At 38.6% G+C, this 27,917-nt stretch overlaps 1 protein-coding gene across 1 annotated transcript in view; it reads right to left on the reverse strand.

Moving 5' to 3' along the window:
* Window positions 1-788: 788 nt before the first annotated feature.
* The window catches only part of pld1a (phospholipase D1a), a 30,643-nt gene continuing 3,514 nt past the window's right edge, over window positions 789-27,917 (reverse strand). The window contains exons 2-26 of the mRNA XM_063499569.1: window positions 20,220-20,435; window positions 17,989-18,158; window positions 17,664-17,806; window positions 16,979-17,090; window positions 16,674-16,739; window positions 16,120-16,178; window positions 15,853-15,945; window positions 14,953-15,105; window positions 14,428-14,577; window positions 13,600-13,683; window positions 11,087-11,168; window positions 10,571-10,681; window positions 10,213-10,398; window positions 9,292-9,505; window positions 8,939-9,067; window positions 8,463-8,581; window positions 7,956-8,069; window positions 6,452-6,562; window positions 6,011-6,099; window positions 5,773-5,886; window positions 5,530-5,579; window positions 5,271-5,405; window positions 4,598-4,751; window positions 3,224-3,341; window positions 789-2,901 (exon numbers count right to left, since the gene is read on the reverse strand). Coding sequence (XP_063355639.1) covers window positions 2,677-2,901; window positions 3,224-3,341; window positions 4,598-4,751; window positions 5,271-5,405; window positions 5,530-5,579; window positions 5,773-5,886; window positions 6,011-6,099; window positions 6,452-6,562; window positions 7,956-8,069; window positions 8,463-8,581; window positions 8,939-9,067; window positions 9,292-9,505; window positions 10,213-10,398; window positions 10,571-10,681; window positions 11,087-11,168; window positions 13,600-13,683; window positions 14,428-14,577; window positions 14,953-15,105; window positions 15,853-15,945; window positions 16,120-16,178; window positions 16,674-16,739; window positions 16,979-17,090; window positions 17,664-17,806; window positions 17,989-18,158; window positions 20,220-20,403 — 3,165 coding nt within the window. The 5' untranslated portion in view covers window positions 20,404-20,435 and the 3' untranslated portion in view covers window positions 789-2,676. The remainder of the gene's footprint in view (window positions 2,902-3,223; window positions 3,342-4,597; window positions 4,752-5,270; window positions 5,406-5,529; window positions 5,580-5,772; window positions 5,887-6,010; window positions 6,100-6,451; window positions 6,563-7,955; window positions 8,070-8,462; window positions 8,582-8,938; window positions 9,068-9,291; window positions 9,506-10,212; window positions 10,399-10,570; window positions 10,682-11,086; window positions 11,169-13,599; window positions 13,684-14,427; window positions 14,578-14,952; window positions 15,106-15,852; window positions 15,946-16,119; window positions 16,179-16,673; window positions 16,740-16,978; window positions 17,091-17,663; window positions 17,807-17,988; window positions 18,159-20,219; window positions 20,436-27,917) is intronic.

A 27,917-nucleotide genomic window follows, 5' to 3' on the forward strand; every position in this document is an offset into this window, starting at 1 on the left:
ACTCAACTGCCTTCAAATGGAAGGACAAAAAAAAAACAAAAACACTAAGCCTTTAGCATTTATGCTCCTTATGTTTTGCTGTTTCTTTTATGCTCCTTATGTGCTTCCTATGAAATCCCCTCATTTAGGGTTGTTAGTACTTCTTTTGCTATAGCAGAGCTGATTGCATACATGTACAAGTGGCCAACGCCCCTGTGATTTTTCACAATTAAAAAAAAAACAATTGTTTAGCATATTATTCTCCACTTTTCACTATATGTTTGCAATTTGTAATTCTCCATATAAATCTTAATGTTTGGTTCATAAACACAGTGGATTTATGAACAGTATAGTCTTTTCTACCATATTCCCAAATAACTTAAGATGTCCTTCAGCCTAGCTTTTGCACCCAACTTTTGTTCACAAAGTTAATTAAACATACTGATTTGCTTTCCATATTGCAACTGCTGCTGATTTCACTGTTTCATGAGAAAAGAAATACATGTTTGCTCACATTCTTCGACCATGCAGCAGCTGTTTTCTGGGAGTTAACAGGTTCAACAGTTCTTATTTCTTATGCAACAACCTAGCTGTTTGTTCACAGTTGGAGCGAAAAGCCGTTGTTTTACTCATATTGATGTGTACTAGAGATGGGAATGTCGTCACACAGGCATTATAACAACTTATTATGCAGGAGCCTATTATTGAAGCTGGTCTGTCAAGCCATATATCTTAGAAATGATCAAGTTTCACAGCTGTGTCTACTTTCATGTAAAAAGGAAACAAAAAGTCCAAAGATATGCGTATTTGTTAGTCATTTTAATTACATAGTTTCAAATGAACAAATAGATATCGGAAATCTTTTAACTGTACAAAAAGGTTATTGTACATAAACTGAATGAAGGCAAGAGGTCCAGAGAGTTTACAGAAACAACAGCTTCAAGGTGGGTATGAAAAAGAAAAAAGTCCAAAATCATCAGTGTGAACGTGACATACATTTAAAAATAAATCTTAAAGAATGCTCGATTCTTTAAACTCCATAAATAATAAACATAGCAGACAATAATGTCAAATTCAAAACAGTTAAAAAAGTAAAAATGTTTTAAGCACTTTATTTTACATCTGCCAATTTTGTGGTCCCAGTCATTTTCTCTTACATAAATGGCAATGATTCACACATTAGGTAGACAAAGGGCTCTGCCTTTACGTGACAAACTGGAGCTCTATGCCAGGTCAAAGTAATTATGTGGTTGATTTGTAAAATACCTTGTGACTCCAATGTTTCATAATTACCGACTGTGTGATTCGTTTCTAAAGAAGTGGTTATTTATCTTCACATTTAGGGGATGGTGATGCTCAAATAAGACAATGTGGAAAATATTAAAAATTAAAATAAACTGGGTAACACGAGTCAATACTTTCACATTTACAAAATATATAAGCTGCTCGTGGATCACCTATCGCAAGTATCTCGAGAAAAGGTCATTTTACTCTGAACTGTTACATTACAATAAAAACAAAACAAAAAAATAAAGACTTTGAAATGCTGTTATCAATCGGGAACTACGCAGAAACTGGAACAAAGCAACTTCAAAGCCTGACTTCATACGAAAGCTTTACATCCAGCTTCATCTGCATGCTTAATGACAAACATAATTGCTGTAGTTTTGCTGCTTGTTTTTGTTTGTAATTTTGCAACTGATTTTTAGGAAGCTAGCACCATCTGCTGAACAAAGAAGAAATTTCTCTTCTCAGTGGGTACGCCGATTGTCTTAAAAAGCCACTCGAATCATTTTAACAGGTCACAAAACATCTTCAACAACAAACAAAATGTCAGTGATGAAGTTTTGTTTTTTTTCTCAGAGGTGCGATTGGTACAAGCATCATGGCAATCAGATTTCAGCATAGTTAGTAAACTGTGCACTGCTCTCGAAACGGTAACATTGTCTCTGTGCAGTTGGCTACAAAGTAAAGACCAAGCATAACTTCAATTTCTTACACAAACAAAATCTTCAAAACACCTCTGAGATTACATGCTTGTAAATTTAAATAATTTATCAAAAGCAGCACATACTTAAGAGACAACTCTTCCGTGAGCTCATAAACAGCATACATGGCACTAATGCATGTTACAGGCATACATAACCAACTCAGTAAATCACATGTTACCACCTCTAATGTTTAGATTTTGTGATTTCTAAACAGAGCTGAATATCTGTTAGTGTCATAAATTGGTTATAGACTTCATCATCATGGTCCCATACAAGCTTCTGCCATCTTATGAGCCTTTTGCACAGTTCAAAGGTCTAAGTATCTAGAATTCAAGATAAAGTGATTCCCAAAACCCAGTCTTCATGTTGTCTTTCCACATATTGAATGCAGTCACACTGCTATTATAGATGCCCGTGTTCTTCACATAATACATCCAAAAACTAACATGCTATAACTACTGTCTAGTGTTTTCCAGTAGCAATAGATCTGAGAGATTTGTCATTGCTCAGCAATCGTATCAAGCAAAAAGAGAAAGTCTTAATCTGACTTTCATCTCAGAAATCTATTATTCAGAAGTGATCTCTTGCGACTCCAGTACTGAACATTTATCATCATTAAACTGTGAAAAACCACCCAGAGGCTTCCCACAAGAGGTCTTCTCAAGGAACAGTCCATTTCATTTTGTGGGTAATGGGCTGAAACCCTTCATGTCCAGATCTCAGTTGGAACCATGGCTTCCTTTGTCCCAACAGAGGGCATGAGATTTTGCTCAGACAGGAAGTCCAGAGGAAATTGCACTAGGAAGCCACGGATTTTGCGCAGCTCCTCCTGAGCTCGGGCAAGATCAGTCTGGGCCAAACCTGGCTTGGACTGGTACTGCTCCAACTCCGACATATTTCTAACAAGGGATGAAGGAAGGCAGCGAAATACCTGCAACCAAACATATGCCTCATTAACTTAAGTCCACATTTGTGCCAGTCTATCTGAGTGGACCATGAGATTTTAGTTAACTGTTCTGTCCATGAGTTTCTCTGAGAGTGAAAGACAAACTTGTGGGCAGTTACAAAATGGGCCAAGGTAGTACTGCGTTCAGATAAAACTTGAAAAGCTAAAATATGGTCTGTGCTGAGTTTAAAACATGGTTTATCTCTGAATTATCTCTTTCTTAAAGGCACAAACTCAAAATGATTACCTGCCATTCACTAAACTGAACGTTTTGTTTCCACATGTGAAATTTTAATGTTCACTCTACCTTCTCATAAATGGTGGCGTTGCGGCCAGCTGTTGTCATCCACACCTCCTTGTAGAAACGGTCACTGATGGGGTCAGAAAGGTCAATGCTGGTGTCAGAGTGTCCTCCAAGAATAGTTCTGTTCAGAAGGGAAAGACAGATAGAGAAAATGTTTTAGTGATTACAGAAATCATCAGGCATAAAAAAAAATGTACTTATCAGCCACTTTGTAGGGTCAATCTACTGAACTGCTTATTATCGCAAATATCTAATTAGGCAGTTACAGGGCAGCAACACTTTGTATTTAGGCATGTAAGCCTGCTGAAGCTCAAAATGAACATCAGAAAGGGAAGAAAGGTCATTTATGTGACTTTAAAAGTGGGATGGTTGTTGGTACCAGCCAGGCTGTTCTGAGTATTTCAGATGTTGCTAATCTACTGGGATTATTCCATAAAACCACATCTAGGGCTTACAGAGAATGATCTAAAAAAGGGAAAATATACAGCTGACTGGCAGTTCTCTGGGGCTGTACATGCCAGAGGTCAGAGGAGTAAGGCAAGACTATTTCAAGCTGATAGCAAGGCAAACATCTCTCAGGCAACTCAAATAACCACTAGTTATAACCAAGGTATCTGGAAGAGCATCTCTGAACACACACAACACATCAAACCTTGAAACAGATGGGCTACAGCAGCAGAAGACCACACCAGGTGCCTGTCCTGTCAGCTAGGAATAAGAAACTGAGGCTACAGTTCACACAGGCTCACCAAAATTGATTCATCTTACCTTCTATCAACAACTCAAACAACTACTGGTAGTGTAGTTATCTGTGTGATATTTTCTTGCCCCTCTTTGTGCCCCGTAGTATAAACTGGGCAGTGTTTAATTGAGCCTGACTGCTTCCAGGAAGACCGTTCCCCATGTCACCAAGCTGAAATCATCTCAAACGGACTTAATTATACTCAAATGGCTTCCACAGTTACCAGATCTCAACCCTATGGGATTGGAATAGGATTAAAAAACAATTCTGGAAAAACTGTGTGATGTGATCATATTAATATAGACCAAAATCCATGATTAATACACCCAGCACCTTGTTAAATCTATGTCAGCGCTAAGGTGAAACTGAGTCCATCCCAGTACTAGCAATGTGTACCTAACAAGGCAGCTGGTGAGTGTATCTCTTTTGCATTCTTTCTTTCTTTATTGTTTCAAAGCCACATGTACATTAGCTGCTATTTACATGTAAGCATGTAGTGGGATTTTCGGCATGATAAACAAAAATTTCAATATATAAAAAGTCAAGCACTTAAAAAATAGCAACATATCACAAAATAGCAATGTGCTTTTAACGCTGTCCTGCTATCTCATACACACATACAAACAGACAAGCACCTGAAGCATTCGAGGCGCAGTTGAAGAGCGTAATGCCCAGCTTCATACTCCTCTCCATCCATTACTGAGGGAACCTTTTCAGAGTCTTCAACGATCACTGCCACCTCGCTGTCACGTTTACCCAGCATACTTCTGTCATTGATGTTCGCAGAGCCTGCAACAGACACAAAGAGCTGGTTAAATGTTGTCTATGACTTGAGCTAACTTCTACTGTTGGTATGTAACCCTGTTTTTTTATTATTATTTTGACAGATTAAAAGTGGCGGTATCCTGCTAGGGACTGATTTACATATACTGTCATAAGCAATAACTTTTCACCTTATTTACATTGATTTGTATATACAAGAGAACAGATTTAAAGAGAAAAGAAGAGGAATATTAATAAGAAGACATGAAGTGCTTTTCCTTTTGTCGAAAGGGTGAGCTGCACTTTATACACCAGCAGGTGGCACAACAGAGCAACGTACCACTCCACACACATTGACACAACAGCATTATTATGCAAATTTATTAGCCATTCACACGGTGAAAAAAATAGGAAATAGAACCAGATTTTTAGAATTATCACATTTTGATGGTGTCGAGCCAGAGAAGCCAGTTTCTTCAAATAGTAGCTGGTGAAAACAGCATAAGAAGAGAAAGTGACAGAAGGTGAGATGAGAGAAAGACTAACCAATGATGACTGTACTGTCGTCAGCGATGAGCATCTTGCTGTGGACGTAGATGAGTTCTGTGACGAGGCGTCCCTCTAGCTCAGCATGAGTCCGAAGTCCAGCAAAGGAGATGTAGTTCATCCACTGATCGCCCACTGGGAAATAAAGAGATCAAAACTAGAATTTAGATAATATTAAGGCGGCGGGTGAATCTGAAAGAATATCAGGAGTTTGTCAGGTCTCGGAATACTTAATTTTATAGCTTATCTCTCAACTTACTCTCCTTTTTCAACTGGGAGATGATAGAGTACTCTCCTCTGATCATGGTTCTGAGGAGACAAGAAATTAAATCTCACCACAGCGCATGTAAACGTCACATGAGAAAATCCTAGTTTTGTGATAATAGTTCCATATGTGCTTTCTCATTTCCCTTCCCCCTTCCTCTTTCAATACGTTCAATACAAAGTTCAATACAACATTCAATACAACACTCAATTCTTCTGAAAAAGTCATGTGATCTACCTGTAGTTAAAGTGCATGACAGCCTGGATGGCATTCCCTCCACCAGTGGTGATGTCTCCCTCAAACCCAGGCAGCAGAGGGGTGACCACATACACACGGTATTTCTTACGCTCTCTGTGTGCAAACATACATGATTTGTAGACTTAGGCCCAGAAGCATATGCATTACATTTTACATCTTCATTACAGTACAATCAAAACCACTTAAACAAACAAGCTGCTTCAGTAAACGGAAGTACTTGTGTGCCCTGATGATCCTTTCAATGATGGCGTCTCCAATCTTGTTGTAGACCGTCCTGTTGTCAGCACAACTAATGAAAAACTGATTCTAAGTGAGACAGAGAAAAGAAAGGGAGGAATGACACAAACCCAAAGTGCAAAAGCAACAACAGTTATGGCTCCCAGGTTTTGATTCCCCTAAAATAATTATAGTTTTATGTTTCTGACTTAATAACTTTAATTTCACGATGTGAGAAAGCATTTTGGCTGACATATAATAAAAGGAGTCATCTCTGTACTGGGAATATAAACACATTTCAGAAGAGACTGGCTTTCTTATCATCATGTGTTGTTTTGCATCGAAGTCAAACATCAATGCTTTGATAATAAAGTTTGAATATCAGCTTCAAAATGCAGTATTTCTCTTTTATTTTTATATCTGACTCTCTCTGTTGTTTTACCTCTATGTAGATGTAGTGCTTGCTCTTGGCGATGACTTGGATGTAGGCATTGTGGATGGACTCTTCGTGGTATTTTATGCCTGCCGACCAGTCTGCAGACGACCGTAACACCTTTTACACACAGACACAGAGTACAAATGTGTGTGTTGATTCATTTAATGTTTCACACATACAGTTGTGTTCAGACGTTTACACACACTAATCATAGCCGTGGATGTCATGGGCTTGTAAAAATTGCAGATTTAGAGAAGTTGGAAAGGTCTCTAAGAGCCATTTCTAAACAAAGATTCTTAGAACATCATTTCAAACAATTGTACGTAAGCACATGTTATTCTGATGTGTCTCCACTTTGCCATTTGAAGAACACCCAATCTGTCACCCTTAGATGAGAGAAAATTTGTTAGGATGTTGAGGAACCAGGACCTGCCATGAACTGGAAAATGGTGGCAAGTTTTGCATCGCTATATATTGAGGGCTGCCAACGGAGAAAGAAACTCCTGCTTTAAAATCAAAACCTACAAGCTTAATTGAAATTTGCAGCTACCCTCACGGACAAGCCAAATGCCTTCTAGAGAAAAGTTTTAGGGTTTTATGGACAAAGCAGACAAAGATCGAGCTGTTTGACCACAATGGCAAGAGATCTGTTTGGGGGACTGCACCAATTCTACCAAAAAGACCAGTTAAATATCCATCCGGAATTATGTCAGAAGCTTATTGACAGCTATCAAGTGTGTGGTAGAGGTGCAACTTGCTGAAGGAAATTTAACCAAACGTCAGTGGGGATATATGCATATGTTTAAGTCTGCGTGTATACGTTTAACCCTGTGGGAATTACAAAAATCCAAAATAAATTCAAACTTGTGCAACCAAATGTTTTCAAAGTCATTGAAGATGTATGTTGTACAGTTTTTCCACCCTGGAAAAGGAACTGTTCAAAGAAATCAATCAAAGCCATGATGATGGACAATGATGTGTACGTGAACTTCTGACTGCAACTGAGAACTACATGTAAGAAAAATAATGGGATTTCCAACTGTGGTTGTCACAATATTCCGATCAAGTACAGTTTACATATTTTGTCAATGGTTAAAGTATATACTTAAATATAAACTAATTAAGCATATAAGTAAGTTAAATGTATACTAATAGATACAAATGGAAAGCTTGCACATTATGTTCTTAGAGATGTCCCTTCAGAAAAATGGCTAACAAAATAAAAGACATAAACAAACTCAAAGCACAATGAAGTAACGCAGTCATGATGTTTTGTTCGTCCACTTCTCATGTTAGGCAACAATTTCACTCAGAGGTCAGTTCAAAACCCTTAAGTATTAACCGCAAGAAAAGCTTTGTGGTTATATAACTTTCTGGCCCATAGACAGTTGGTTTTTTTATCATTTGTTTGCAGTATGTACATGTTTTGGCTTGTTTTTGTTTCAGTTTGTACTTCATATAAATATGACAATATGTTTTCTTTTGTGAAATGCCTGAAATGTTGCCTTACCTGAACTTTGGCATTAACACATTCGGGAACTTGGTATCTGAGCTCATTGGCAGAGGAGTGAGATTTAGGCAGCAGGAATGGATAAGACAGGGAGCGATACTTTGGCTTCATGATCTGCAGAAAAGACGTGGAGAATTTGGGCGGGAGAGGGTAAATACAGTCTCTATGGAGGAAGCATTCTTTTTTGGAAAAGAGTATAAACAGGGGGAAAAAGTTGGTAGCATGGAAAGCCTGAGAACCAGGATGAGGATTACATTATATTTTCCACCTCTCCTATGATTCAGTGAGGTTACTGTTTTATCCTGCTTTTTATGAAAGTGAGTCATGATTCCTCTAACTTGAAGTTAACATCATCTTTCCACAACTTATAATAATAATTAAAGTATTTAATTATTAACTAACAAACCACTAAAATGTGGCTATAAATTCCCAGTTAAAGAAGTTAAATTTTAAGCTTTGCTCCTGCTCTACAACTCTTTGTGTTTTTGGCCAAAGTACACTGCATGCCTTAGTGAAGTTCCAACGCTGAATAAAGTGTCTTGCCACATCCCGGGCAGCTCTACCATGAACCACTGAGGCAATGTCATGCCAGGGCATTCTGGGAGTGGTGTACCTGTCGATGAAGTCTGCAAAAAGAGGAACAGATCCAAAAAGGATTCTTTAGATTAAGGACTTAAAAATGTAAAAGAAAAGAATGGTTGCAAAAATATGGAGAAATATACAGTGATAAAAAATAAATAGTGAGACCAGCTGAAACAGTAAGAACACATAAAGTACAGTGAGGTCAGATGGAGAGGATTTGAGTGAAAAAAGTGGAACAAATGTTGCCAAAGTGACTCAGATCGACTCTATTTAGTTTTCCAGATGATTATATGTTTCCATCAAACTGCACAAAAATTTGCTATATACAGGGTTCATGACTTCCTGCTAAAGGAAGCTGTCAGGAGCAAGTAAAGTCTTGAGTGTCTGTGCGTGTGACCGACCATCAAAAGGTTTCTCCAGCTGGATCCAGTCCTTGTACACAAAGTTGCAGTAGTCCTTTCCATGCCAGAAGCGAGTGTTTCCTTGTAATTCTCCCACACCTGTCTTCAGGCTTCGTACTGAACCGCTCCCTACACATATGCACATGTACAGAATAATTTTACAGTAAATAAATGTACAGCTTTTAAAATATCGACTGCATTTGAAAGTACAACCTTTTACAGCGCGCCTCTCATTCACTCACATTCACATTCTCACCCACACAAACACCCCCGCTGTCGTGAGAGGTGGCGTAACAGAGCATCTCACTGCCAAAATAGCAAAGCACGATTTTTTTTTCTCTGCCTTAACATACCTGCGCTATCAACACTGCTGACACTGTCCACATGCTGCAGAGTGTGTTTGTGCTTCAGTCTGTGCAGACTGAAGCGAGCCATCCTGTTGCGTCCGATTCCCTTCAGCTTAGGTAAATCCGCTGGATCGCTGGGCGGTGTCCCTCGTCCATTGCTCTGAGAGACGCCATCAACAGAGGACAAGCCCTTACTGGATGGAGTGTTGGTGGAGCCAGCCTAGGAACATGAAAACAATCTATAACTGCTGTTTTTTACCTTAAACTATAAGGTCATAATGGGCACAGCTGTTTTAATGGGTGCTGTTGATTCATACTCCATTACATTTAATAGAGCCAAATAAGGTTTATAAGAAAGGTTGAAGTCACAAGCTAGAGATACATTTGCTTTTGTGTGGATATTTGCGATCTTTTGTCAAGCCAAAAGTGGAACAATTCAAAAGGTTTCATTTGCTTTCTGGTTTGCATGGCGTTCTCTAAAGTGGAAACTGTCATCACAGGTATTAACAACACACAACGACTTATTCTCACTGATGTAAATCATGTGAGGAGTCCAAAGTGTCAATGCAGTCAGAAAGGTGATTAAAAATTAGATATTAGGAATCTTCTTGCTGGTAGCCTGCTATAGCTCTGTAGCTGTAATGCTGTATGAGAGTTACAGAGAATAAATATTTTATGGTCAGCAGAGCATAATGCGATTGAGTACTTGTGTATAGGAATTCAGCTCAATAAAATTAAGAGGTTGCCAGCTTGCATTGTTATACTTCATTCCCCTCATGCAGCTGTGTGTAAATGGAGTACTTTTGTCAGTCTGCTCTCATCTGCTCATTTTTGCAGCATTCATCAGGAGATGAAAGCCATGTTTTGAACCTCGTCTTAAATCTTAAAGTAGTGACAGGACATTATAATTAACTGTGCGTGTCTGACCTGCTCTGCAGCCACAGAACGTGTCACACTTCCCACATCCGTCAGTCGATGTTCTCTGTCGTCCCAGCGCCCGTACGCCAGGTCAATACCGCCCACAAAGGCCACTGATTGGTCAATAACTACGATCTTCTCATGATGTGCCCACAGATAGACCGAGGAGGAGACGTGATCCGGATGACGCATCACCTGGAGCATAAACACACAGCACATATGCAGTACACTTGTATACATTGTAATATGAACAAAAATCTATTATTTTATTTATTCTCACTGTTAATCTGGTCCTGGCTGTGCCATTGAATAATTTGGGAAATGTGGCACTGCATTGTTTATCACACCTTAATATCATGTCACTTACCTTAATGTTCGGGTTCAGGTGCAAAAGGGTTCTTTTGCTGTAGCCTGAGTTGATGCCCAGAGCGAGCTCCACCTCTTTATACAACATTACAAAAATTCGGACTCCCTGTTGCTGTGGCAAAGGGCAAATAAATTTGGTTATTCTCCAAAAGTCTGTTTCTAATTCATCTATAAAAGCAATGGGAGCAGATAAGGATGTGGAATATGTGCACTTAAATTCCAGTAACACTAATTTCTTTGGCTATGATAAAAAGGCCTTTGATTTATACCATCTACAGATATAGACAGGATGTACTCTTATGTTCAGTTCATTATGAGAAGTTTAGTAAACATAAACCTTGTGAATACTGGGAGAAGAGCTTTATCCAACTAAAAACAGCAACTTTTCACTAAAAATGGTTACATTAAAAAAAATAATTAAAAGGAAAGTACGGGGAAACATTTACACTGAGTGCTCAGTACTTGATCTGATGTGTATTTCTTAATGAATAACGCTGGCAGTCTAATGTGTACGTACTGCTTTGCGCTTGAGGATGCAGTCAAGCCTCCACCTGTTTCCTTCTACAACAGGTCTTTTAAGGAAGATCTCTGGACTCAGCCTGACAAAACAAGAGCGACAGAGAGGGATAAAAGTCAACACTAAAGAAGGAAAACAAGACAATAAGACGGGCGAACAGATGAATAAATGATGCATTCCCACTCATTAAGACAGATTAAAAGTAATGTTTGCCTTCACCAGTCAGAGCTCACGCACATTTCCTCATAGAGTATGACAGACATGACATAATGATATAGTCTCATGAGTCATTCACATTGGCATCCTGAGCTTACATGTCTACAATACCATTGGCTCATATTGCACAGGGTGACACCTCATTGGTTAAGACCATAAGCCTAGTGATTACTGCTTTGGAACACAGGGATTTCAGCCACGTCCAAACAGTGGTGCATTTGGCTCTGTGGGATCATAAACTATTATATTTTAAATTACAATGTCAAGAATATTACACCTCTGTTAGCAGAGACAAATAAGTTGGAAAACTCCTTAAAAAAATGATTAATGATTTGAAAAAATGTAACAGGTCATGGGCAATTTTCTTTACCATGCAAACTAACCAAGCTGGTTGTATCTGAGATAAGATTTCCATCTTTGTAGCATGAGTTTCCAGGATACTGTAGGATACTGTTAGCCAATAATAAAAATATAATACGTAATAATTTCTCAGGTGATGATAGACAAGATAGGGATAAAAGGGGTGGGGCAGAAGGATAAACTGATATGGAGATTGTATCTTTGTGTCACTGTATTTCTATGCCCGAAGCAAAGAGATAACAATTAAAGTTAACAACATGTCATGGCTCTATAGTACAGACTTGTTGGTTATACATAATGTAATGTTTAACTGCATTTATTACTCTTACAGGTACCAACGTATCAATCTGTTGTTTCGTTCCTTGGAAGCAGCTCCAAAAAGCCATTACTATTAATCTGTATATTATCTTTATCTAGTTCAGAGCCATCAATTGCTATGGAAACATCACCGAGACCGGAGTTTCTTCATGTTCAGGAGACGTGGATATGCACTTTAAAATATATAGGTACTATTATTTTATAGATGTATTAACTGTGTTTCCAAGCAGCTAGGCAGCTGCTGAGGGCCTCAGTGAGGGCAAAACAAAGGATGTTGAGTAGTTGTGTCAATATGGTGCAAAAATTTCCACTGGGCCTGACCTTTAAAGTTCGCAAAACAAGAAGACTTCAGCATATAGTGGGAGTGAAAAATCTATGACATTATTCTGGTACTGATGCAAAAAAAAAAAAAAAGTTCTTTCCTCCAAAAATGTACCAGTTCTTAACCAAAATAACAACTTCAAAAAGTAATTCTCTAGCATGTTAGTAGGCTAATCCAAAGAATGAAACATGAAGCTGTGGACTGACCTGTTTCTTGTGGCTTTTGTTATAACAATGTCTTTTAAGCAAGGTAGATGCCACAAACTATGCTAATCCAAGGTTCACTGCAGAGGATCAAATCAGAATGTGTCAGCGGCTTACTTACTAAGCAACAAACAAACCAATCAAATCAGGTCAATTAGGATTTTTCAGTAAAGGAACACGAAACACCAAGAAACAGCTTTTTCCCCTCAGCTATGGCCTCCATCAACCTCATCCAACCTCACCACATACTAAAAAACTTGCACTGATAGCAACTTTCAAGGCTCTCATTCCACCCTATATAATATTATATATTATTATATTTATATTATCGTCTATTTGATGTTTTTTAGCATTTGTGTTGGGTTTTTGTTTTTTTCTGATCGACATAGTAGAGAAGAAATAATTTCTTTTCTGTAAGAATTTAAAATAGTTTCGCTGTCCTTACTTTTCCTCTATAGTTTGCATACATCACACATTTTAACTGCTTGCATAAAAAATTCACTGCATTCAGTGTATTATGTGCATTCTTTAAAAGTACTGTTTACTCAGCTGTTTACTAACTTAATTTAAACAGTTTCCACAGTACTTCTCATAAAGTGCACCCATAATGAATACCTTTTTCTCCCTCACTGAATATCATTGATTGCTTTTCTGCATATTCATGGTTTTGTTGTTTCTCCTTCTAGCTATAAACCTCGTCTCTTTCGCATGAACAGGCTCTTACTTGAATCAGAAAACTAGAGCCCCTTAAGCCAGTTTACATCTTTGTACTTCATTACCTAACAATGCCCGAGTTAAGCTCAGATTACTCACGGAGGGCTAGACTGAGATAAATATGGTTTGCAATAAACGGCCCCGGTAAAGGCCGTTTATAACACTGGCACATTTTTCTCTGTTATTTTATGTCTGCAGGATTATTATTCTATCAGGTTTGGATGTTACGGTTGTAAAGTGTATGCAAACGGGGCACACGTTAAGACCTTTATTGTTAACTTGTTTACTCTGGGCTTTCACACTTCAGTGCTGACAGCAAACACTACTTAACCACATCATTTGGCATCCTGCATGTTTATACAAAAGACACTAGAACTCACCACCAGTCAGTGATGAAGATTTCCTCTTTAGCCTCCTCCAAAGCATCAGCCACATCCTCCATGTAGGTCTTTCCATTCACATACCTGCAAAGATATATTGCAGTCACACTTGGGAGAACATTTTGTCACTTGAGCTTGGGATGATACATACAGACATATGAAAAATATAAAATAGTTCACGGGCTAAATGATGGCGCCTTTCAGTTCATTACCCCGACTGTCATTGCACTTTAACAGCCTTAGGAACTTAAGTCTACACCCATAGACATGTCACCATGACGCAAGCGTTTTTAAACATTCTCAACTTTCACCTCCCAACATGTTTTATCCTTCCGACTCCATGCTGAGTACATAGACAATGTAATGACTTTATTACACTGATGATTCAGTCTCACAGAAAGTGCCAGCTGAGGGGGAGAGAATGCAGATAAAGAACAGCACAGCCAGAAGAGAGAGAGTCCAATACATTTCCATAGTTACCAGTGAAAGACTAACAAATAGAATATGTCCTGAAGATTTGCCTAATTTGAGGGTTTTTTTTTTAATTTGCTGTATCTTTACCCAAAATGTGTAGGTTTCTTGAAATAAGAAGCCATAAAACACTTTTCTAAATAATACATTTGGTTACAGTTGTATTTTTCCAAATCCAACATGTATAATAGATACAACACATCTTAAATGTATAACATTGCATTTGTCTGTTCCACAGAAACAAATGTTTCAGTTTGAAACTGATGCAAACATTGTTGGAATTAAGCATTTATAATCCCACACAAACTTCCCGACAAAACAAGCGCAGCCAGCTGTGTTCTCTCCCAGTGTACTTACCATTTGGCAGGGATGTTTTCCTGTTCTTGTGCAAAAGATCCAAAGCGGTGATCTCGGAGGAAAGCCTTCCCATGATTCCTCACGAAGCTTTCAATGCTCTGACCCCACCAGCGTGCGTGTCTGTAACTGCTGCACTTAAACACAAGGGTCCTGCCAGTGGGATATTTATAGATACAAACATAACCAGAGGAAAACAAGATTATACATATAGTCTAAAGCCTACGTGAGAGCGAGGCAGTCGTATAGTTTCATATGTATATATATGCACATTAGTTGATCAAGGCAGAGGTATCTGTTGTCTTTCTGAGATATATGAGACCTAATCAGTAATTCCTAAAATAAAAGCAGAACTGATTAAGAGTCTTGGATTTGTTCACTTTTTAACTTGTATCTAGATAGTTAAGCCTTGAAATCTCAGTAAGGCTTCATTCAAAACTTAAGAACTAGTATATGATCACTCTCTGGGTAATCTGCTGCAAAGATCAACTGTTCAACCATAACAAACACAAATACACACACACACACCTGGAGAGGCTATCAATCCGGACTCCGTGTTTGGTCTCCGTGTCTTTGGAGTCCATCTTGATGGTGAACTCTTTATCCACCAGCAAGACAAAGGAGATGGCTCCCGTGTCTGGCTTCATGTACAGCAAGAATGAGTCTTTCACCACAAGCCAGCTACAACACACACAAAGAGGTCATCGCAATTAGCGACATGGACATTAATGACTTCTGTGTAGATGTAAAGTTTTGCAGCTTTCTGCAGACCGCTGTGGACCAGTTCTTATGTTTCTCATTTGGAGGAAAGGGTGTAGGAAGAAAATCATCATGAGGATGTAGGTGGATGGGCTGAGCGTTTCAAACGTGTGGGATTATTTTTGTGTTGTGTTTAAGGAAATAATAACAACATAAACTGATCACATCATAATTTGGATGGTGTAAAGTGGAAGAGAAAGACAAAGTCAGATGTGAGTGAATACCAGACTGAAGACTTTCTTATAAATATAGAAAAAATGAAAAATGTTGCATGACAGCAAAAATGACCGCCTATTAAGATGTCATAATTATTATGTTTGTAAATGTGTAATGCACAGTTGTGTAATAGATGTTCACTACTCTTTGACACCCACACTCTGACAGCTCCCTGCCAGGAATTTGAGAATGAATGTTCAAGAAATCCTCCTTCTTGTGTTTACCATAAGACATTCTGGAGTTGATCAGCTATAGCACTAGTCACCATGTTTCTCGCCTTCCAAAATAAACTGCACAGTATATTTAAACTGCTGGCTTAGACAGCTTAATTACAAGAAAAAAAACAACTAGCTAACACTGCAGCTAAAGCAGTGGGATCGACTAGAAGATGCACAGAGAGAAATAAATTGGACAGACAGAGATAGCTGGAGAAAAACTGCAACATTCACACACCGTTTGGACCAGCGATAGCAGGCCTGGCTCTGACCACAGCAGTTCATTCCAGGGATACGATGTCCGCCTGAGCGTTTATAAATCATCCCTTCCCTGGAGGAGGGAGAATAACTGGTGAAATATTTTCCAAAAACTGTATCATGAGGCTTAATAAGAGTGTAAAAGAAGTTTGCAATTTTAAAATAAATACACCTAAAGAAAGAACAACTTTGACATGGGATATTTGACCCTGATCCCCAGAGATATAGGCACTAAGAAAATGCTCACAGTCCTTTGGGCCCCAACTCATGAATGAAACTCATCTGGCTGACGTCAATGAACTCCATCTGTGTAAAGAGGGCAAGCACAAACAAGAGACTTCACATAATGATTCTTGCATAGACAGACACACCACTCATTGTGTAATATATTGTTACACATCATCATGGGAACTAGAAACTGTTAGTAGAGTTAATATGACGTAGAGTTAATATGACTCATCTTAAATTGTGTGTTGTCATCTCTCATAATAACTTTAAATGCATAACAGCGAGTTTTCTGCCTAAAATATGTTTTAAGTATGAAGGACTTATTTAAGAAGAGGCACGGCATAAAGACAATTTCACTTCACTTTATAAGGAAAAAGCAAAACAGATAGAACAACTTGAGGCTTTGCCAAATTCCACAATAAAGGTACTGAATTAAAATATGCAGAAAAAGACTAATAATTATTTGCTTTTATTGTACATTATCTATAGTGGCTAACAGAAATGAGGCATAAACACAAGTGGTATGACATTATGTTTAAGTGTGACCCTTTGGAGTGTTTCGTATTTACTCACAGTATGGTGATATTTTCGGTACATGGCCATCCTCAGCAGCTTGTTCAAATAGTCTTCTAGCTGTCTCTGTAGGAACACAAACACTATATTTGGACACTGACAAAGCCCATGCACATAAACACTGACATGTGCAAAACAATGTGAAACAGTAGTTTAGAGGATAGATTTGCTGGCAAGGAGTTAAGTGCCATGGCAACAAGTGAGTGCCAGGAGAGCTCCTTGCGATAAAGTTGAAATATCACAAGAATCAATTTCATGGCCCTGAAAACAAGGCCAAAGGGGACAAAGACAGCGCTCCAACATACCTTCCTGCTGGAGACCTGCTCATCTCGCACTAGCTCCTCTCCTCCTCCCCTTGGCAGGGAGGGCATCTCTCTCACTTCGCTCTTCCTCACCGTCTTTCTCCTCACTGTGTGGCTGAAAAACAGAATGTGGGAAATGTAATACTTTATCATTTAAATATAAACAAGTTTAAAGACAGAATATCCTTGGTCCTTAAAGTATAAGATAGAAGAAAGAACAAAGGTCCAGAGCTTTAAAAACACTGTTTAAGTGGCAGATCAGAAATAAAAATCTGTATATTTCACAGGTGTGTCAGACTCCAAAAAAGAATCTATGATTATAACAGACTGCACCAAAAACGTGAATGTGAAGAGTTCAAAAATTTCAGTGGCACTGAAGGACAGTATGTCAATACTTAGCATTCAAGCTAACCCAACTCCCTGCTGGCAATAAATTTGTTGTTTTTACATCTGTGCTTATGAGAAGAAAAGTGCTGATTATATCATTTACATAAAGTAAATACAATACTCTCTTGATCTATTACGTATACTAGTATGACGATTGTGTCTATGTCTTTGAGTAAGTATACTTTTGTCACATCATGGACATATATCTCCCATTTAAGGACAAAAAGCTTAAGGTAAAACAAGCAGTTAGGTCCATGTGAGACTGCAAATTTATCTTTTACTGTATAGAGTGCGTGCCAACCTGCGTGATGGCAGTGGTATCCTCATAAAGGTTTTGTACGTCCTCAGCTCTCTGTGCAGTTCCATGAAATGCTTCTCCTTCCTCTTAACCACCCAGGTAAATTCCCCATGTTTCAGCTCAATCTTAAACACTGCTGGCAGAGACTACAGAAACATGCACATGCTTAACACCTGTAATCATGGCAATGTCATCAAAAACATAAAAAATGTTCAACATTTAATAAGAAAAACAAGCGATACAATGGAAAATGGGAAAATCTGTGGCATAAGTAAACAGCAAGCGCAACAATCAGACCATATAGTTTATAGAGAGGTGTGTGCAGTACCTTGTTGACACTCCTTTGGTGTGACGCATTGAAGCGGTCCTGTGCAGTGGTGAACCTCTCCACCTCCAGGATTCGGGCAGTAATGGGTACAGTGGGGAGGTACACTTTTGCATTGGCTTCTTTAAAGCCCACTGTGGCATACACTGCTGAAAATGGGATACGACAGTCCCCTGGGACAGAGACGAGGCGGGTGTTTAGTGTGATCTTTCTGCTTGTACATGTAGGAGTTGCTCAGGCTGTAGGAACGAGTAGGATGTATCAGTGAAAACTCAGCCTTTGTTCAAGACCGTTGTAGTTCGCGAGTTTGCAGTGTTAGGGCAAATGTTACCGTATATTTTCTGGTAAAGTTTGCAAGACTTCAAAAGTGCAACCATCCACCCTCATGTGCTGGCACCGTTAGATAGTGGTTTGGAACCTCCATGTAGTAAGTTGCTTTTTTGACTAATTGAATTATGTTAATACTATGTGATCCCACTTTGAATTAGTTTGACGGTCATTAAATTAGTAGAGGTCTTGAGAACAGGATCGTTATAGACTTCTTTTTTTTTTGCGCGTGTATATTTAAGCTCATATTCCTACAAGTTAAGACTAATAACATTTAATAGTGAGGTAACTGACTTGACCACTTGCTTTTGAACTCTGCTACTTTGCTAGGTCTTCCTCCTCTTCAGCTCACTTTAAGGGTTATCACAGCTTCTTCTGTCATACCAGTCAGCTCCATATCCTCCTTCACTACAACCATGATTGTTCACTTCAGCAGCTCCATATTCAACATCCATCATCCATTATAGCCACTATCCTTCTACTCCACATCTCAACCCTGCCGCTCTGACTTTCTTCCTTCATGTCACTGTTACACCTGTCTCCTTCTCGTTCACACACATGTTTTGCTTTGTTTCTACTGACTTTATTTCTCTTCTCTCCAGAGCATACTTCCACCTCTCCAGGCTCTCTTCCACCTGCTTGCTACAGATCACATTATTGTCTGCAAACATCATCTGCCTGACCTGCCTATCAACCTTTTCATCACCCCTGCAAAGAATCAGAATCGTAATAATTTATTAAGGAAATTATGTATAATGTAGGAACAAAGGGCTCAGAACTGTCTCCTTGTGTAATCGCACCTCTACCATGAACCCATCTATCACTCATATCGCACACCTGACCTCGGTGTCCCTATACAGATCCTGCATCACCCTCAAATACTTCTCTTCCTCTCCCGACTCCTACAGTATTTGCTATTTGCCACAGTTCTTCTCTTGGCACCCTATCATATATTTTCTGTGGATCCACAAAGACACAGAGCAGCTCCTTTGACCCTTCTCTGTACCTCTCCATCAACTCTCCATATAAAGTAAATATTGCATATGTAGTGGTCTCTTTGCATGAACCCATAATCCTTGATTGGCATCTCTATTCTTAACCTAGCTTCATCAACTTTATCCCTCTGTAGTTGCCACAGCTCAGCACAGCACCCTTGTTTTTGAAAATCTGTATCAGTACACTTCTTCTCTGTTCTTTAGGCATCCTCTCACTCTGTGGTAAACAATCTGGCTAAAAAGTCCACTGCCCTCTCTCCTATACCTTTCCATACCTCCATACCTCTTCTCAACACACTCTTCATTCATTAGTAACCTTAATCACCCTAACCTGCTGCACATCCTTTCCAGATCAATCTCTTTGACACAGCCAATCGATACAAACATTTGTGCTTCCTTATTTTTCCTAGTACTTCAAATACAAGTAATATCAACCAGCCTTTGCCACCTCTCTCTCTCTCTCTGTTGTACTGCCAGTACCTGTCTCTACATTCTTTATCTCCCTGACCCACTTTTCCTTAGCATACTTTGAACTTTTTCCTGCACTTCCTCATTCCACCACCAAGTCTCCTGGTTTACTGAGGATACAACAAACACCTTCTTTTGAGTTTCCCTCACCACTTTAGCTAGCACTTCATTCGCTTCCTCTACTTGATTTCCAGAGTCATCCTACAGACTACCATTCTATGCTGCCTAGCCACATTCTCATCTAACACCACCCACCCCACATTTGCTGAGTGTCCATCAGACTATCTGAGCCCACAATTAGTAGGTTATGTCAATATTTTCTTCTTGCTTTTGAGATTTCTTTACAAGAAATTATTGTAATACTGTAAATTTTGAGAGCAACAGGTACATAATAAGTAATTACAATAGGTAAGCACATATATTTCCTCATTTCCATAAACTTACCTATGTTGTTTCCATCATAATCCACATCTTCTCCCTCCCCTATGTCCAGCTCTCGGGTATCCAGGCTTTCCACCAGATCTGCCATCTTGATACCGTCGTGTATGTCTTGAGCCGCTCTGCTGTCAGAATCTACAAAGTTCACCAGGTTGAGGTTACTGGTAGCAGTCTGAGCCTTACTCCTCATGCTTAGCAGTCAGACCCTGGAGCAGGGCACACCTAGAAGAGAGATCAGATGTATGACCATTTCCTGAGTGGATATGTACTCCCACAGAGCAGGACAGTCTTGTGACATTTAATCTTCCAGTGACCTTACTGTGACTTTCCTTTTTATCATGTGAATCAGATAAGAGCTGCAAGGAATACAAACTCTTTAACAAATATGCCCCAAAACAGACAATGTAATGTATAATATAATGTTAATGTGACTGTATTTCAGCATGAAAATCAACAGAAAGGTAAATAAATGTATTCTTATTTACCAACAGCTAAGCATTAGAAGGAGCATAAATCATGTCCAAGTGAACACCAATGTATCTTAGTGTCTTAGCAGCTTTTGAGCACCGCAGGTAGACATTTACTGTTCACTTCTCTCCTGACCTCCTCTGAATGATGATAACAAAAAAATTAGCAAATTTAGACTCACTCTATAAGACCTGTGTCCACTAATTTTCAGTCCAGTTCTTGTGTTATTTGGCATACCCCAGCCTCTTCTAAGCCCTTCATACCTAACCCTTTCCAATGAGCTTTCAGTGAACAACTGAGGGGTCAGAGGTTCTTATTTCTTAAAGACATAATTTTCACAAACTCTTAATCTGCTAAAGAGTTTTTTTAATGTCTGTCACTTCATTTGTCCTCCACCCGTCCAGTTTCCTAGATTTTTTAAGAACACATCACACATGCAGTGTTATATGACTGACATGGCTAATATCTCTTTGGGAATCACATTATTGCTGCAGAAATACTCTTTTATTTCAGTCTAATTATGACATCCTTTGCATTTTTCATAGATTCAACTAAAAAATGGGACCACATCATGTATTTTTGTGACATACTGGTAGTAAGAAAGTGCCAAACGATACAATTAAAAATATATAAATATAAAGAAATACAAAGAAATGAGAGGCAGACTTTTGCACAATACCATATCTATACTTTTACTGTATGTGCATTCCTACTCACAGCACTATTTAGTCACCTCTAATGACCTTTTTGGAAGAGTCAACATTTGTAATGTTTCTCCATCTGTTTATTATACAACCTGCTGGTCACCTGCTGGTCACTACTCCTGGAGACTATAAAAAATGTAGTTTTTATATTTTAATGAAACATATGCACAACAAATTACCTCATTTTTCAGCAATACAGTAATAAGATTGTGTATTTTGAATGGGTTTTTTTTCAGGAAGGGGTATAGCACTTAAACTACTATTGTTTTTTTCTTTAAGGAAATCACTTGTAAAGTTCTGCCTGAATTAGTTCAACGGGGCCAATAAGTTAACGTAAAAAAAACCCCTTTCACTCCCTAAACCACTCCTTTAAAAAAATTCATGCCAAATAAAACATGTGTAGTCATGTTGTGGTTTGTGACTTCAGAGACCTCGTGAGTAGAAATCAACTTTGAATCAGACACAATCATCAAATGAAAAAAAAAAAGCAGTTGATGCCTTTCATTCTATCAAAATCAGAAAATATGCTCATATTTTTAAATTATTGGTCACTTTGTCATATATGATACACTTGCACACTACTCTGCGCAGAAAAAAACATTTAATTCACTGAGTGCGCTACAAACAAATATTTTCTATTAAAATGTTCCTTAAATAAAGCGAAACAAAATACACTGAATTATCAAAAGCAGGCAAACCGATTTTTATGCGTGGAAATTGATGTTTTTTGTGATAAATCTACAAAAGCTCAACATCTGCTGAAGTCAAAGGCAGTGCAGTTCAAAAACAGGTAGGTTTTGGTAGACTATAAAAATATAGTATAGTATAGTATTAAAGACTAATAATTAGTTTAGACTAATAATTATGTAGATATTGTGCTCAGGTCTCTTTTACTTTCAACTTTACCTCAATACAGAGAGTTCTGACACAGTTTTGTATACCAAACAATTACTGAGACACCAAAACCTGCTAAACCTGTCACAAACATTATTTCTCATGTTTGCTAGACTTTGCTTCACTGTAAATCCAATATTTGTTCTTAAAGTTTAAAATATCTTCCTTTATATTTCTAGATAGAAACAAAACTATTTGGTTGTTTTTAAAAATGATCTTCACTAGAACGTGATACCACTTGCTCAAGAGCTTTGTAAGAAGGCCTGTTAGTTTCAGACAACAGATGCCCCTGCCATAAAAAAGACAAGAAAATGTGTTGAAATTTTGATTTCTGATTAAGGGCAGGTAAAAAGTCATCAATCTGAAAAACATCCAGACAGAAAACCTGATTTGGTTTTACAGAAACATAAAGTTTCGAGAGACAGCAGTTAAACAACAATGACTGAAAAATAATCTAAATAAATGTTCAAACAGAAGAAAATAGGACAGAATCTGTTTTGCCTATGGCTTTTCATGATTCAGCAGTGTTGGTAACAACACTCAAAACACACACGCCCAAAGAAACAGAATAACGTCAACTGGTTCTTTAGAGCATGTGAGAAAAAAATGAAACCACTTCCTGCATTTCATTAAAAAAAGAAAAGAAAGAAACTGTGTATGCGTCTTTTTAATTTCCCACAATTAACTGCAGTTTAGCATTAGGCTGACACCTATGTGGTCAAGTTTGAAAGAGGAAATGATCTTCTGACTTTCTTCTGACCAGCATCAAATTCTTCCAGAGCAAAAACTACTTAAGATGACACGAGCACGTACGCTAAGAGATAAAGAGTTGACAGTAAACATTCCCACTCCAGAGAACAAGATCCAACATGCTCGAAGAGTCAAAAGAGTCACCAACTGCCTCAAGTGACTGTTTGTCTGCTTGGTTTCTGTTGTCCTTGTGAACTATTTATTTTCTCCATTTATTAAAAAAAGTGAATGAATTGATTTTGATTAGTTTCCTATTTAAAATAATGATTAGAATACACTAACCTTTGGGCTCAGACTTTTTTTTATAACTTCTTTTATATTTGGGCTTGATTTGGTTCAGTTTGGTTACTATTATAGCTGCTTAAATTTTTATTGACTGTCACATCGTCACGTCTGCTGTGACAGATGTGTGGAGTGGAGAGAGAGTGTGGACCCAAATGCTGACGCAGAAAGTGATGGACTTAAAGTGAGCCTTTATTACAGCCAAGCAAAATACAAACAAAAGCAAAGGAGAGAATGACTAAGCTAGTAAAAAATAAGTATAAAGAAAGTAAAGACCTGCGAACCTGGGGCTTGGAGAAGTGGAACATGGAGAACTGCAGTGAGTGACACGCAGACGATCCAGCAACAAACAGAGGAAGACAAAAGGCTTAAACACACAGAGAGATAATGATGGAATGAGACACAGGAGGAGAGCACAGCTGGGAGTAATCCCACATGAGACCGGGAGAAGGCAAAACTGAAAACACTAACATAGGACGCAAGACTGTCAAAGTCAAACAGGAAACAAGAGACATTGACAAAGACACAGACTTGACACTGAGGCCTGGAGACATGACTGACTGGGGAGACAAAGGAGATGCACAAACATAGATGGCATTAAACATGGAGCACGGGAAGGCTTAGTAACAGAAACCTAAAGACTAGAAACTAAGGATATAACACACACACAGAACAATAAGAAGAACCAAACCCATGAATAACACTAACTCAAAGAATATAAATTAATCAAAAAACACAGCACTGGATCACAGACCCAGTATCTTGACACACATAGCCCCAATATTCATTTGAACGCACATTACTATGCAAAGCATGTTAACTGAGTCAGCACTGGCCATAAAAAGCTCACTTTGCATGGCTTCATTCTGCACAAAGCAACAGTGTGGAATGAGAAATAGCCCACCGACATGAATGGTTTTACATCTACAAAGCATCGACTATAGATAAGTGTATAGTGTAAACTGTGCCCACTGTTTCACGATTATTGTAAACACAATAAAATTCCTTGTTAAAAAGTAATTGCTCCCTGTGTTAAATCATGAATTAACCACATTTTTTGGAAAGCTAGGTTCAGTTTCACTAACCACATCCAGCTATAGTTACTGTCAGTCCTGTTGAATTAAGAAATTACTTATATACAACTTTTCTGACCAAATGTAGTATGCTAAAAGATCAACACATCATACCGAAATCTAAAGAAACTCAAGAACATACGAGAGAACATATGAGAAAGACACTGATATCTACCAGACTGCAGGCTTACAAAGCCATTTTAAAGGCTTTGGTACTCCGGCGAACCACAGTAAAAGTCATCACCAACAAATGGACAAAACTATGAACAATAATGAACCTTCCCAGGAAAGGCTGGCCAACCAAAATTATTCCAAGAGTGCATCAATGACTCATCCTGTAGGTCACGACTTGCCATAATTGATTAACCACGAATTCTGCTCTCTATCAGAAAATCCTGAAGGAGAATGTCCGGCCATCAGTTCATCCCCCGAAGCTATAGCATACTTGGGTTATATTGCAGAATAATAGTCCTAAATACACCAGGAAGGAAAAAGAAAATAAAGGTTTTGGAATGGCCTAGTCAAAAACCAGACTTAAATCTGATTAAACAGCACATTCACACTCATAAACCAGCGGGGATAAATTAAAGCAATTCTGTAAGGAAGAGTGGCCAAAATTCCTCAACTGTGAGGTGGAGGTCTCATTGCCAGTCACAAAAATTTATGACTGTACTTCGTGCTACCAGGAATGGCACAACCAGCTATTCAATTTGAGAGACAAACTACATTTACTGGGTTATCTTTGTTTAACATTAAAATTTGTTTCATCACAAAACTTTAAGTGTGGGAAATGTACAAACAAAATGCATCAGGAAGGGGCAAATACCTTTTCACAGCACTGTATATCTGCTAGATAGTAGTACTTTTTTAAAATTAAATATTTTATGCTGCCTATAGCTGTACATGTGAACTGAAATCCAGGAAGAAAACTGGCGTGCTTGGATTGTTAAAACTGTACACAATTTTTTTCTACTATATAGTACAGCCATGACATTTAGCAAGGTCCTGTTTGCAGAAATTTTGTGTGAAGTGTGTGCTCCAGAGGAAGAATTTATGACAGTCTGGTTATTTCCTGCTCTGAGAATATCCATGACCTCCCAAAAACCTTGACCCACAGAGAGGTTAACAAGAATGTCAAAAAGTGTATGTGTAGACTGAGATGTAAAAAGCACAGTCTGTGTTATCTGTGTCTACAATATGCAACCTGAGAGTTATCTCTCTACTCCATTGTAATAAAAAATTGCCTACTTCCTGCTTCCTGTCATGTTGTCATGGTGATAGCTTGAGCAGCTAGAGCTGCTTATATATAAATATCAACAGAAGTGCACCCGCCTCTCCCATCGTGTGCTAGCATCCCTCTTAAATGTCAATTAGTGGGAGTGTGTCAGAGAGTCAGAAAAAAAAGAGAAATTACAAGTAAAGTGGCCGCTCATCAATCTTTTCAATGAGACACATGGGAAATTTAATCTCTCACCATGTGACATAAAGTCATTAAATACATATCGCTTTACTTGCCATGCAGGAATCAGCTGTCTTGCATTCTATAAAGGGCTAAATCCATTACTGGGGATGTGAAATTTAAAGTAATTTTTAACTAAAGATTTTGTGATATACATGTATATCCCACATAGCAAAATTGGTATGGCCCGGATCTGGCCCACACAATGTGGTGGTTCAGATCAGGTTTGCCACAGGTGGCCCACACATGGGCCAGCACAAGGCCAGTTGCAGACACACTGGTGGTTCTGTGCTGGCCCAGAATAGTTTCTGCTCTGGCCCCAGATGTTAGCCTAATTTGTACCTTAATCAAGCCAAGTAAAAACAACATGTGCCGAAACAAAATAGTGCTCTACCTCCTGAGCTGCAGCCACCCAGTGCTAAACATGAGTAAACCTCACTAGGTTCTGGATAAAGTGTATACTCACAAACCTGTCAAACCTGCATTTGAAACGTTGGCTACCACAGCAGTACAGTATTGCAACATGGCATTTGGGTCTTCTAACTAAAATAGGAAAATAGGAACATAAATAATCCCATGATTGCAAGACCTGACCCACATCTGGCTGACATACACCCTGCCATGACACCAGTCAGTCAGAAGTGCCAACTTGATGCCAGATCCGGGCCAGACTTTTTTTCAATTAGCCTGGGCCACAAAAACCAAACCACAATTGTGCCAGATGCGGCATGCCATCACATAAACAGTGCCATCATTGCAAAACCTGGCCATATCTGGATGACGTACCACTTACCATGACACCAGTCAGCCAGCAGTGCCGGCTTGACATCAGATCCAGGCCAGACCCGTCTGCTATGTGGGATTGTCAGCTACAGCTTGCTTGGTCTGTAATACTTTGTTCGTCAGATAAAGTTCTCCAATGAAGAATTTGTCTCACCTTCTGGAAAAGGGCTGCAGAGCATCTGAACCAACATATAGCAAAATTCTTCCCAGTTGTGTGAAATAAATAATTGGACATTTTTGGGGGAAAATACACTTGTTATTAGAGATATGATGCCACACTCGAGTCAGTCGTAATGATCCACAGAGGTGTTACATGCTTGACAGTTTGCCTTTTTATAAGTGCCTCTATCCAACACTACCAACGCCGCCACGTCTAATGACCAATTTCAAGCTGAGACTTGGAGAGGTTACTACTCTAGCTAAAAGGCAGCCAAGACAACGCATGGTTCTGATAATCCAAGCCAAATAGCCAGCAGATTCATGTTCAATAAGTACCGTGATAGTTACATTAATAATTTATTAAAATTAATAAATCGATAAGCTACAAACTGAAAGGGCGTTATGAGAAAGTGGTACTAATAGTTAACTATTTAATCCGTTATCAATACTGTACTATTGATTAATTCACAGAGCAACAATGGCTCATTTTTCTCTACTGTGTGCACACGTTGCATTTACAATCCCTAATTTGGTCCCATAAAGTTTGCTCAAATATACAAATCTATGACTTACTTCTCTCTGTGGTTTTATAACAAGCAAAAATGAGATATTTATGAGCGTTTTTGCACCAGAGCCTCTAGCAGCCCTGTTCCTGTAACAGTGCAACGACCCACGAGAGACACATGGGAAAGAAGACAAGGTCACAGCGGACGTGTATCTGCAACCAGAAAAAATATATATATCTGCATCCCATATCAGTTCTGTGGCTGCTGGTGTCCCAAATCAAGTTCAGCCAAGAAGTTGTGTATATTTTGCAGCTAAAAGTTTGGCTCACTCCTAATATTTTGCGGAAAGACAAATCAACATAGATACTTGCCTTTTACCTTTAACTACAAATAATGACACAAGATACTTTGGAGCGTGTTGGGTGCCTTTTTCAGATTACAATGATGGAAAGGCGATGTTCAAAAACTGTTTTGAGGTCTATACAGTACATAAGTTCTTATAAAAGAAACAGAAAGCAGCGAGAGCTTATTTTCTAAGGTGTCTCACATCTGGAAACATGATTCTAATTTACACAGCAACTTGCTGTTTTGGGTGGGAGCTCACACTGCAGTGGTTACTTCTGGGA

This window comes from Pelmatolapia mariae, linkage group LG16_19, assembly GCF_036321145.2.
Source record: "Pelmatolapia mariae isolate MD_Pm_ZW linkage group LG16_19, Pm_UMD_F_2, whole genome shotgun sequence".
NCBI classification, from domain to species: domain Eukaryota; kingdom Metazoa; phylum Chordata; class Actinopteri; order Cichliformes; family Cichlidae; genus Pelmatolapia; species Pelmatolapia mariae.